Source organism: Macaca fascicularis, chromosome 17, assembly GCF_037993035.2.
Source record: "Macaca fascicularis isolate 582-1 chromosome 17, T2T-MFA8v1.1".
NCBI lineage: Eukaryota > Metazoa > Chordata > Mammalia > Primates > Cercopithecidae > Macaca > Macaca fascicularis.
This window is the reverse complement of record NC_088391.1, coordinates 85,395,371-85,408,607: the sequence shown is the minus strand read 5'-3', so window position 1 is coordinate 85,408,607 and position 13,237 is coordinate 85,395,371. Positions and strand designations below refer to the sequence as shown.

General features: G+C 42.3%; 1 protein-coding gene across 3 annotated transcripts in view; it reads left to right on the top strand.

Moving 5' to 3' along the window:
* The window catches only part of DCT (dopachrome tautomerase), a 118,786-nt gene that overhangs the window by 83,544 nt on the left and 22,005 nt on the right, over positions 1–13,237 (top strand). For all 3 annotated transcript variants that reach the window (XM_074021258.1, XM_074021259.1, XM_005586090.5), the window contains 5 exons: positions 2,928–3,227; positions 5,640–5,740; positions 6,526–6,692; positions 10,484–10,663; positions 12,429–12,564. In XM_074021258.1, the coding sequence (XP_073877359.1) occupies positions 10,554–10,663; positions 12,429–12,564 (246 nt within the window). In that variant the 5' untranslated portion in view covers positions 2,928–3,227; positions 5,640–5,740; positions 6,526–6,692; positions 10,484–10,553. The remainder of the gene's footprint in view (positions 1–2,927; positions 3,228–5,639; positions 5,741–6,525; positions 6,693–10,483; positions 10,664–12,428; positions 12,565–13,237) is intronic.

Genomic DNA, 13,237 nt, shown 5'->3' with positions numbered 1-13,237 from the left:
CGACATTATCATCATCCAAATTTCTCAGCATTATGAAGCACGGAATTACTCTTCTATGGTAGAGAGGTGACTAGACATTTACCTCCAATCAGCTATAGATCGCAAGCTGGAAGTTTGACTGAGTTTTAATCTGGGTAGCTACTCTTCTTTAGACACAGCATTTTGTTCACTCAGTTCTCAAAACAATGTTCCATTCCTATACTGCCAGAGTAGGTGATATGTTTTAATCAAATCTGGTTTTAAAACATAGAGTTTTAGTAAGGTTGCCCCAGGGAAAACAGACTTCAAGGTCCATAAAACTTGAAGCATCTTGCGTAGCATCTGATGAGATAGAAGCCGCTTCATAAATATTTGTTAAATAATTTGTATTTAATTATCTCCAGGAATCAACATACATTTTAACGTTAAACTATTCAAAAACATGATTTTTAGTCTTGGGAAGAGTAGAATTTTTCATTTTTTTCAATATTTTTACTTATGTTCTCATAGAGTGCTGTAACAGAAAAATACAGATAATTGAGCTATGTAAAAGGTGGGATATAAAATATATTATAAAAAACAAAAAACTCAAATAACCGATAGGATTAGAAAAAATTCTCCCTACTTACATTTTAAGGAAATTTTCTTTAACCATGAAAAAATCCACTATAGAAAAGGAAGCCTGTGCATTTTCTTTACAGAGTGCTGTTAATCATTTCGTTTTCATGCTATTGGAAAATTTTCCTTTCCTTGAGAGATCCAAATAACCCTCTTTCCCCTATGGTCATAGTACTTTTTACTTACCTCTATTTTGCTACTTGTGGTTTACCAAAATTGTTTATAGGGCTGCTTTTTCTGCAAACCCACAGAACAGGGAGAGAAAATGTATGTGGCATCGTCTGCTACATGCTTGATAGTCACTCAACTTACTCACTCAACACATGTTTGTTTAGGACAAGGCTAAGCACAGGCCTAGGCAGTGAGTTCATAGCTTTCCAGCTGCCTGGGAGCTGAAACAAGTGTAGAGATGTTTACAATCAGTGTAAATAAGTGTGAAGAAAGGGGATGTATGAGGTGCAAGGAAGTAACCGACCTGAACCCTGACCTGTGGAATCAGGAATGACCTTAGAGAGCACCAATGTGAAGCTTAAAGGAGAAATGGGTCAGGCGGGTAAAGAGGAATTTAGGCAGACAGTGAGGGAAAAGTGTTCCAGGACGAAGGAAAAGCAAGCAATAGGCCTAGGGCATGAGATAGAGGAGGAGGAGTAAGTGAGCTGTTCACCCTCTTTAAATGCTTTACATAATCCCTTTAATCTTCTGGGAGATAAGCATTATTATCCCCTTTTGTTTCAGCCTTTTGCTCTAATGATATTCAAATTTTACCCTGTAACCTAAGGAATGAAGTGTTGGTCATACCCCATGCAATAAGTTGGAAGGCTAAGAAGGGAAAAGTCTGGGGCAAACTACAAGGATGCAAACTTTAGATGCTGATCAGAGATGCCCAGAGCTTCATCTTATTAGTGCTGTCCTCCTTCCCCGGACTTTGAGAAAGCAGGGAGCTTTGTGCAACTGACAGAAATCCCGCGGTGGTATGCACTTCCTGACATCATGGCTGCTGATTCACCTTTAGGACTTGCCAGCTTCGGTTGATTTTGTCTTAATGCTGTTAAATTTGTGAAATAAGCCAGCTTTTTAAATGTGAGATTTCTTCTAAATTCCTGGAAATCAGCTAATTCATGTATTTTCTTTCTTTCCTTCCTTCCTTCCTTCCTTCCTTTTCTTTCTTTCTTCCTTTTCTTTCCTTCCTTCCTTCCTTCCTTCCTTCCTTCCTTCCTTCCTTCCTTCCTTCCTTTCTTTCTTTCTCTCTCTCTCTCTCTCTCTCTCTTTTCTTTTCTTTTTTCTTTTTTTTTTTTTTTTTTGACAGAGTCTTGCTCTGTCGCCCAGGCTGGAGTGCAATGGCATGATCTCGGCTCACTGCAACCTCCACCTCCCAGTTCAAGCCATTCTCCTGCCTCAGCCTCTGCAGTAGCTGGGACTATGTGCATGTATCACCATGCCTGGCTACTTTTTGTACTTTTAGTAGAGATGAGGTTTCACCATGTCGGCCAGTCTGGTCTCGAACTCCAGACCTCAAGTGATCTGCCTGCCTTGGCCTCCCAAAGTGCCGGGATTACAGGTGGTGAGCCACTGGGCCCGGCCATGTATTTATTTTGGTTTCATCTTTAGCTTGCTGTGTATTTTCTTCCTCTCTAAATCAAAGAACTGTTCTGTGTCATCCCTTTTTGTGGGCGTGAAGCGGGCACAGGAGGAGACACCTCTGCGATCCTGGGAGGAAGGAGTGTGTGCATGAGTCTGCTAGTGCTGCCATAACCAAGTCCCACAGACTAGGCAGCTTAAACACTGAAATTCACCCTCCCACAGTTCTGGAGGCTGGATGGCTGAGATCAAGGAGTCGGTTTCCTCTGAGGCCTCTCTCCTTGGCTTGCAGATCGCTGTCTTCTCCCTGTGTCTTCATGTGGTTTTCCTTCCAAAACTGTGTCCAAATTTCCTCCTCTTTTGAGGACACCAGTCATATTGGATTAGGGCCTACTCTAAGGACCTCATTTACCCTTAATTACCTCTTTAAAGGCACTATCTCCAAATATAGTCACATACTAGGTATACTGGGGGCTAGGACTTGGGGTAACACAGTTTAGCTCGTTGCAGTATGCAACGTATTTCATGTCCTGTTTCGTTGCTGGGAATGTGTCTAGGAAACTCTCTAGTACTTAGACCACTGGGAGATAGAAACATTTAAGAGAAGACCACGGGAGGAAAATGGGCTTTCTTTGCCTTTGTGTAAGCACCTTCATCTTCTCTTCCATTCAAATTTCAGAGTACAAATTCGGAAATTTCTTCCAAACGACATAAACCCACTTCCCTTTCCATCTGTCTGTTTTGTGAACTAGGAAACTTTGCCGGCTATAATTGTGGAGACTGCAAGTTCGGCTGGACCGGCCCCAACTGCGATCGGAAGAAACCGCCAGTGATTCGGCAGAACATCCATTCCTTGAGTCCTCAGGAGAGAGAGCAGTTCTTGGGCGCCTTAGATCTCGCGAAGAAGAGCGTACACCCCGACTACGTGATCACCACGCAACACTGGCTGGGCCTGCTTGGGCCCGATGGGACCCAGCCGCAGTTTGCCAACTGCAGTGTTTATGATTTTTTTGTGTGGCTGCATTATTATTCTGTTAGAGATACATTATTAGGTGGGTTTTTTCTTTGGCTGAAGGTATATTATTATAGATTTTGTTTGGGTTGAGGGTATGGCAGTGGGAAGTAATTTCATGCAAGTTAATTAACAAGAGAGCAACCTCAAGGCAGCCTTAGGTTTATGAAAGTCGTAGAATTATCAAATACTGCCTGGAGTTAGAAAGACGCAGTTTCTTCCTGCACATTGGCTGCAGACACTTTAAATGTTCTCTCCTCTACTGTATCTTCTTGGTTCAAAGGGTAAACTCTTCTCTGTGAAGCTGTTAATCATCAAAAGCGTGAGTTGGTGAGGTGAAGGTGAATTCCTTTTGATTTCAGAAGAAAATATTTGCAAATCTGGCCATGGAAGCCCTCTCTGACCTTTTCTCCAAATTAGAGGAATTAACTGAACATGTGCCAAGGCACATGAAGCTGCTTTGTGCGGAATTAGAGTGCTCATGTTGGAAGTGGGTATCTTGTTAAACTCACATGATAGATCAACTTCGGGTGGATTTTAGGCAGTCTATCACATGATTGACATTCAGATAATCATTTATGGTCCTCCTACATGGTCCAGAACCCCCCAGTTTCTTGGAGCTGTATTGTCAAGGAAAAGTACAAGCTTAGCCAGAGCAATGTAGAGTTTCTGCTGCTTAGCTATTTGCAACACAGTCATGTTGGATGCTTGAGAAATTGGTGACCTGCCCTTCTAGGTCTTAAAAATTGGGGCCTGTGGCCAGGCGCAGTGGCTCAAGCCTGTAATCCCAGCACTTTGGGAGGCCAAGATGGGCGGATCACAAGGTCAGGAGATCAAGACCATCCTGGCTAACACGGTGAAACCCCGTCTCTACTAAAAAAAATACAAAAAACTAGCTGGGCGAGGTGGCGGGCGCCTGTAGTCCCAGCTACTCCGGAGGCTGAGGCAGGAGAATGGCGTAAACCTGGGAGGCGGAGCTTGCAGTGAGCTGAGATCCGGCCACTGCACTCCAGCCTGGGCGACAGAGCGAGACTCTGCCTCAAAAAAAAAAAAAAAAAAAAAAAAAAAAAAAGAGAGAGAGAAAAATGGGGGCCTGGATAGGACTTGGAATGAGGTAGTTGTCTGTTACAAACTTCGTGGATCAAGTAGGTTCAGCTTTGTCCTTATTTTTCAGTCAAAGGAAAGCCACAGACACCAATGTATTCTAGGAGGGCTTGACTCTGTCCTAGATTCTTCTCATAGCAGTCCTTGAATGCATGGCTGTACGTGCCCCTGTCCCCATTTTTGGGGTCCTTCATTGGGGTCAGGATGAATGAAGACATCAAGCTCACTTTGAAGAGCGAGATTCTGATTTGGATACGTTCATCCCTCTGCTCATCACTTGTTCCCGTTCACTTGATACCCTCTTGTGGTTGGGTTCTGAGAATTTGAAACCTTGCTCTGGATTAAACATGAAACAGGGCTGTGTAGCCAACATCAGGGACAGCAGTGCTTTTCTCAGTGTGAGTCTTTTAAAACTTGCCTTACAGGTAAGCATCTGTCTTTCTTTATCGATAGATAAGGAGGCTCTTTTGGCTATAAACCTTTATAGTTTTCCTGTCATCACTCTGAGGAATTTTTGCTTTATGAGAGGGTAGTCTCTCAAGAGGAAAAGAAAATGATAGTTTCTGGTCATAGCTAGGAATTAAATTTATATTCATGTCTGTTCAACTCTCTGAAGTTATTATAGGTATTTTGAACAAGAACTAAAGTTAGCTAAAGTTTCTACATAACTATCAAAGCTGTTATGAAAAAGGGAAGAAGGATGGACCAGGCAGTAAGGAGGTCATTAAATCGTCCAGAGCTTTTCACTAAAATTGGCAGTTCCAGTGTCCAGCCTAAATGGCTTGAATGTATTTTTCTCTCTTCTGGTCTCAGCGAGAATGCTTGTCAGCTAGTAGTTATAACAGATTGATGGGTGAGGCAAAATACGTGAAAGTTCTTTTTGGTTGCATAAATACTGCATTAGGACTAAGTGCAGTAGAAGTGACGATATTATTAATCCCTCCCTTTTAAATTTATACCTTTGTGAAGCATAGGCTAGCAAATGCCTTTTACAAATATATTTCATTTAGGTCTTAATGATCTATTCTTTTGGATAATTTATTTCACCTGAATGGATTGTTGCTTACAAATTAAATATGTATCGGGGGCTGAAAGTCACCTGAATTTCCTGGATCTCTGCTAGAAATCAACCTTTTGATAGATAAAGGATGGTTTATCCTAAAAGTACTAGTTACTTCTGAAATTCATGTCATTGCTGTTGCTTTTGGAGAGAGAAATAACAACAGGCTTTTTTCTTACTACTATAAAACATCATGGACTTACTGGCTCTATAGATACAGCCTAGGTAAGATTTAACATTTAAAAAATTCTATTCTGTCATCTCTAATATGTTTCCCAATTGTTTCAGGACCAGGACGCCCCTACAAGGCCATAGATTTCTCACATCAAGGACCTGCTTTTGTTACCTGGCACAGGTACCATTTGTTGTGTCTGGAAAGAGATCTCCAGGTAGGTCAAAACTATGCATTTAGTACTTTTATCTTTTTTAAAAAAAATTTATTGTATATATTTAAGCCATACAATGTGGGTTTTGATATACTTATCTTGATGTTCATATAAGGTAAGTGATTAGTGCACTAAAGCAAGTTAACATACCCAGCATCACATAGAGATACCTCTTTTTGTGTGTGTGGTAAGAGTACCTAAGGTCTACTCTCTTGGCAAATTACCAGTACACAATACCACCTTAACTATAGTCTCAGACCTCTAGACTTATTTATCCTACATAACTGCAACTTTGTACCTTTCAGTCTACTTCTTCCCATTTCTCCCAGTCCCTTGTAACTACTATGTAGCTCTCTTTCTATGTATTCATTGTTTCTTTTCCTTTTTTCTTCTTTTCTTTAGATCCCACATGTAAGTGAGATCATACAGTGTTTTCCTTTCTGTGTCTGGCTTATTTCACTTGGCATAATGTCTTCTAGATTCATCTGTGTTGTTGCAAATGGCAGGATCTCCTTTTAAAAGGCTGAATAATATTCCATTGTATACAGTATATATATGTATATTACATATATAATATACACATACTGATTATATATATAAAATATATGTATTTTGTGTATATATAATATACACACACTGATTTATGTCACAGTTTCTTCATTTATCCATCTGGTACTCTTAGTCTTGGTAGACATTTGGTTGAGATACATATCAGTCTTTGCCTTGTATGCTTTCTTGTTGTATCTGATGGCATGGATTAAATGACTAGGCCTGCCCTTTGCTTTTAGCGACTCATTGGCAATGAGTCTTTTGCTTTGCCCTACTGGAACTTTGCCACTGGGAGGAACGAGTGCGATGTGTGTACAGACCAGCTGTTTGGAGCAGCGAGACCAGACGATCCGACTCTGATTAGTCAGAACTCAAGATTCTCCAGCTGGGAAACTGTCTGTGATAGGTAATGGCTCCTATACCTGCAATGGTGTCCAGAGATAGTCTCTTCTGATGTCTGAGACATGGAGAAGTCACTTTATAGTTCTGTTTCTTAGGCATGTGGTATCCTATTTACATGTTTCTGAAAACAGTTTTCCTATGGGACGCGGGATTTCAAAAATTCTAAGCTCTTTAATTAATAGATATATCAAAATCACATTTGTGAATTGATTATGCTTGGTTGTCATTCATTTTGAAATCAGGTTCGTTTTATCAGGTTAGTGCAAATGTAATTGCGGTTTTTGCAATTTTGCAAGAAGTAACAACAAAAACTGCAATTACTTTTACACCAACCTAATCAAATTAAGAGTAGTTCTTGCATTCAGTCAACATTTGCTAAGCACCACCGTATCCTACGTGATGTAGTTACTGCCGAGAACACAAAGATGAGTGAAATAAAACCTCCCTTTTGAATATTATCTTGTATTAACAAAGATAGATTTCTTGTAAGTAAATTACAATTGAGTGTGAGAAACACTGTAATAGATGTATACACAAAGACAAGAAGAGAGTCTGGGCAAGTCCCAAAGAGGCAGAGATGGTGGTTCTGAGAAGGGAAGGGGCACAGGCCTTAGTCAGGTGTAGAGGAGGTGAGGGGAGTGTGGGAGGGCAGTGGGTGGGTCCTTGGTAGAGGGAACATCATGCGTGAAGCTAGATAATTCTCTGGAAACAGCCTGATATGGCTGAGCCATGGGATGCTGGTGAGTTGAGGAGGACAGGGGCTTGGGGATAGCCAGGGAAGGATGGTCTCTGACATGCTAAAGACTTCACACACAGGTCAGTGGCCTGGCCTGCAGCCCATGAAGAGTTCTGTCCTCAAAGACTCCTTGAATTTGTTTCTCTGTCCTGGACCACATTTCAGCAAAAAATTTCCCAAGAGGCTCCTCACCTTCCTTTATTCATTTTTTCCCTCCAAAATCCATGTCCCCCCTCCCCCCGCCCCTCTTTATTTTGAAACGGGGTCTCACTCTGTCACCAGGCTGGAGTGCAGTGGTGTGATCTCGGCTCACTGCAACCTCTGACTCGATTCTCCTGCCTCAGCCTCCTGAGTAGCTGGGATTACAGATTTGTGCCACCATGCCTGGCTAATATTTGTATTTTTAGTAGAGATGGGGTTTCACCATGTTGGCCAGGGTGGTCTCGATCTCCTGACCTCATGATCCGCCCGCCTCGGCCTCCCAAAGTGCTGGGATTACAGGCCTGAGCCACCACGTCTGGCCTCAGAATCCCTGTGTTTTAAACCCCACTGCTCTACTTTCCTCCCAGGTCCTTAGACTGCTCCAGGGCACAGAGCTCAGGCTTCCCCTGCGCCCAGGCTTCACTGCCAACACCCTGAGCCTGGGCAGGTATGTGTTTTGAGGGGCCCATGCCCAGCTAGCAGGGACTGCGTCTTCCACATCCTGTGCTTCTCCTCCGGTGCTCAGAACAGTGCTGCACGAGTAGGGACATCATCAGTGCTCTTTCCGTGACTGAGCTTAATTCCGTCAAGCGCTGTTTCCCACCGTACTTTGGAATAGTAGAGGATGGTACGTGAACAGAGATTTCTGTCATCAAGCAAATTTACAGAGGGCTGAGTTTAAAAGGTTTTTTTTTTTTTTTTTTTTTTTTTTTTTTTTTTGAGACGGAGTCTCACTCTGTCGCCCAGGCTGGAGTGCAGTGGCGCTATCTCGGCTCACTGCAAGCTCCGCCTCCCGGGTTTACGCCATTCTCCTGCCTCAGCCTCCCGAGTAGCTGGGACTACAGGCGCCCGCCACCTCGCCCGGCTAATTTTTTTGTATTTTTAGTAGAGACGGGGTTTCATTGTGTTAGCCAGGATGGTCTCGATCTCCTGACCTCGTGATCCGCCTGTCTCGGCCTCCCAAAGTGCTGGGATTACAGGCTTGAGCCACCGCGCCCGGCCAAGTTTAAAAGGTTTTTAAATTTTTAGAATGTCTTCAAGCCTTCCATAGATAAATGTGTTATGCTTTTTCAAGAGGAGCCTAACCTTCCCTGACCCTGGAGCTCTTACTTCACGGGGCATCCCATGGGAATCCACTTTGGGAACTGCTGCCTGGGAGCCCTTGGAGACCTTTCTTAGCTTAGGGTTTAGGTCCTGGCCTCTTTCATCCCTGTGGATGTGCTGATTCTGTTCTCACATACTCAGTCCTACCCCTAATCATGTAAACCCTCACAATAACATCTTTAAATTTTTATCTCTACCAGTGAAATAATGGTCTGCCCTTTGGGAGACCAAGGTGTGAGGATTGCTTGAGGCCAAGACTTCGAGACAAGCCTGGGCAATGTAGTGAAACCCTGTCTCTACAAAAAGTTTAAAAAGTTAGCCCAGCTAACTTTTGACTTATAGGCGCAGTGGCTCACGCCTATAATCTCAGCACTTTGGGAGGCCGAGGCGGGAGGATCATCTGAGGTCAGGAGTTTGAGACCAGCCTGACCAACATGGTGAAACCCTGTCTCTACTTAAAATACATAAATTAGCTGGGCATGGTGGTATGAGCCTGTAGTCCCAGCTACTCAGGAGGCTGAGGCAGGAGAATTGCTTGAACTCAGGAGGCGGAGGTTGCAGTGCGCCATTGCACTCCAGCCTGGGCTACAGAGTGAGACTCCGTCTCAAAAAAACAAAAATAAAACACAAAAATGGGCCAGTTGTGGTGATGTGCACCTGTAGTCCCAGCTACTAGGAAGGCTGAGGCGGGGGGATTGCTTGATCCCAGGAGTTCAAGGCTGCAGTCAGCTGTGATAGTGCCACTGCACTCTAGCCTGTACAACAGAGTGAGACCCTATCTCTAAATAAAAAAGAAAAAAATAAATAGAAAGAAAGAAACACTATTCTGATGGTGGAATCCAGGCCACAGCAGGCATGTAGGATATAATGTCTTATGGACATGGGACCTTCTCAGTCCGTGCTGAGCACATAACTATTGATACTCTACTACCTTGGAACATTTTCCAACGCAACGTTTCTTCTAGTATCTCCCCTTTGTGTACTTTCATCTGCTTTTACTCTGACCTCCCCTGTTTGCCTTCAATTTGCCTAAAATACTTTCGTAACTTTACATGTCACTTCTGCCAAAACTAGCTTAGCTCAACATAATATGAACCATCCTATTCTCCCTTCAGTTACTCAAATTTCAAATGCACACAATAGAAGTCATTTTGCCTTGTAAACCCTTCACTGTCTTTCCAACAGAATGGTAATGATTATTCATATTTATACCCATGTCCATATTTTGCGCATCTCCATTTTTGGAATTTCTCAACCCATAATGGCTTTCAGGTATAGTACTTTTTACCACATATTGTTAACTCTGGTAAAGTAATTGTAATAAAATTTTACCATGATTGTGCCGCTGATTGGTTTGCTTGGCACAAATTTATAATACCATCCACAAGTTAAGACATATTACTTTTTGTTTTTGTTTTTGTTTTGTTTTTCTTCTTCAGACAGGGTCTCACTCTGTCACCAAGGCTGGAGGGCAGTGACATGATCTCTGCTCACTGCAGCCTCCGTCTCCTGGGTTCAAGCGATTCTCCTGCCTCAGCCTCCTGAGTAGTTGGGGCAACAGGTTCACGCTACCACGCCCAGCTAATTTTTGTATTTTTAGTAGAGTCGAGGCTTTGCCATATTGGCCAAATTGGTCTCGAGCTCCTGGCCTCACGGGATCCACCTGCTTTAGCCTCCCAAAGAACTAGGATTACAGACGTGAGCCGTCGCACCCAGCCAAGACATATTATTTTAAATCTTATTACAAATCTTAGCTTGGATGACTACAACCACCGGGTCACCTTGTGCAATGGAACCTATGAAGGTTTGCTGAGAAGAAATCAAATGGGAAGAAATAGTGTGAAATTGCCAACCTTCAAAAACATACGAGATTGCCTGTCTCTCCGGAAGTTTGACAATCCTCCCTATTTCCAGAACTCTACCTTCAGTTTCAGGTGGGTGCTCTGAGCGCGGCTGGACCTGCGTGTACAGTACAGGTTTTCATGCATCTGGTTGTGATGAACTGGAAGGAAACCCAGGTTTTGGGGGTTGACTACGAAGCTAAGTGATGGAGAGAGGCTTAGTAAGAGAAGTTAGCAAGAGATTGGTGTGAGGAAAGTCTTTACCCATCTACTATGACTAACAATGTGGTTTTAATGCTTTCTAACTTAGCTGTTGAAAACCATCTTTTGTATTTCTAATTGCTGTACATCAATAGGTCCAGTCTTCGGAACCAGGGTATTTCATTAAATATAGTGTTTTCTCAATGCCCATACTCTTTCTCTTTTCTTTCTTATTTTTTAAAATGTTGATATTAGAAATTTATCAGCCATACACCTTAATAGTGGGGTCTGAGATCTCAGAGGAGTATCGCAGACTAAATTCAACTCAAATCATAGCACAGCAATGACATTACAATACTTAACATTTAAAGACCACTATTAATCTTCCACTACACGTTGGGCATGGTGCTCATGCCTGTAATCCTACTGCTTTGGGAGACCAATGAGGGAGGACTGCTTGAGTCCAGGAGTTTGAGACCACCTGGGCAACACAGCAAGACCCTGTCTCTACAAAAAATTAAAAAGCAGCCAGGTGTGGTGGTATGTACCTGTAGAGGCGGGCCCAGAATTTAAGCACATCTCAAAATCACTAAAGAAAAACATATTTCATGCCCTGCTCCTAGAGTTTCTGATTCAGTAGGTGTAGGCTGTGTCTTAACAATTTGCATTTCTAAGCAAATCCCAAATGATGCTAGTTAAGGTGTTCTGAGCACTGCATTTTGAGAACAACTCCCCTAACTCAAACATATAGGAAATGCAATCTATTTTAATAGCACTTTTGTCACAATGAAAAATTAATTCATCCTCCTTTTCAAAACAGCCTTAAATGTTATCCTTCCCCCACCTTTGACATTTCTCTGAAGGCTGTGTCCAACCCCAACAGACTCTGAGCCACGCTACACTTAGCGGAACCTCTACATGTGAGTTCAGCCTACCCTGCCCTGGTCCCATACAAGTGTCTTCTTTAAACACAGTTAAGAGAGAGAGAGAATCCAGTTTTGCAGAAGATCTTTAATCTATCTACCACCCCCTTTTTGGACCCATCTTTGTTTAAAATCTTATTTATAAACGTATTTCTCATAATTCTTAAAGTCTTTTTATGGTGGTAGAATTTTTTTTTTCTTTTTTGTAGAGCCAGGGTCTTGCTGTGTCGCCCAGGATAGAGTGCAGTGGCACAATCATGGCTAACTGTAACCTCAAACTCCTGGGCTCAAGTGATCCTCCTACCTCAGCCTACTGAGTAGCTGGACCTTCAGTCAAGCTGAAGGTCTATTTGGTTGAGAAATATAAATATCATATTAAATGTTAAAAAAATATTGATCGCAATCATGTGCTGGGCATGGTACTGAACCCTGGCAATAAATATCTGAAGAAAACACAGAACCTGCTCTCCAAAGGTATGAGAGACAGGTATGAAGGTTGTCACACAGTACACAAAAGAGATATAATTCAGAAATAGCATTGATTAGGAGTTCTCTCCCCTTACAGAGGATTATCGTTAAAGTTTGGGGCTAATTCTTGGTGAATTTGTTATGACAGAGCTTCCCATATACCTACCCAATCTCAAATTAGAAAACTATCATCTAGGCTGAAAATGACAAAAAAGAGACCTTTATCAGTCTTTGTCTGTTGTCACTGATATACTTGTTTCTCCCAGGAATGCCTTGGAAGGGTTTGATAAAGCCGATGGGACTCTGGATTCTCAAGTGATGAGCCTTCATAATTTGGTTCATTCCTTCTTGAACGGGACAAATGCTTTGCCACATTCAGCTGCCAATGATCCCATTTTTGTGGTATGTCAAAGACTCAGAATGCATGAAAAGTTTCTAGATAATATGTCAGATTTACTTTTTTCCATACAATTAAGATTTGGCAGTGTTTTATTCTCTGTTGAACAACGTGATGTGTGCAAATGTAAATTAATTTCCATCTATACCATAGAGATGGTTAGGTGGCATTTGAAGGCCCTACTCAGAACCCATGCTTCAGGGATGGTTCACTTTTGGATGATCTTAGACAAGAGTTTATAATTCCACTGGTGAATTCGTAAGTTAGCATAATAATAAATGATTTTCATTGGCTAAATGAGTGTTGTTGAGGTCCATTAGTCCACACAAACCACCTTCAATGTGTTACCTGTAGGAAAGAGAGGTTCTGTTAGCCAGAAAAGGGGAGGAGAATGGAGAGGGCATGCTGGACATTTAAACCTCCTATGCCAACTTGAGTGAGCTTTACTTGAGAAAGAAGAAAAGCAGCCCCTGATATCCAAGAGCTGGCCTGGTGCTATCAACCAGGTGTTGATGTCCCCCATTGGACATAAACAATCTCGTAGAACATCGATGGCAGACAAGGCCACTCTGTGCCCATGATGGATCAGGACAAAAATAAGACAACTCCATAACCGTGTCTGAGCACAGACAAATTATGAACATTGTCCAAGTCACAAGATGCATGACATCCCCTTTC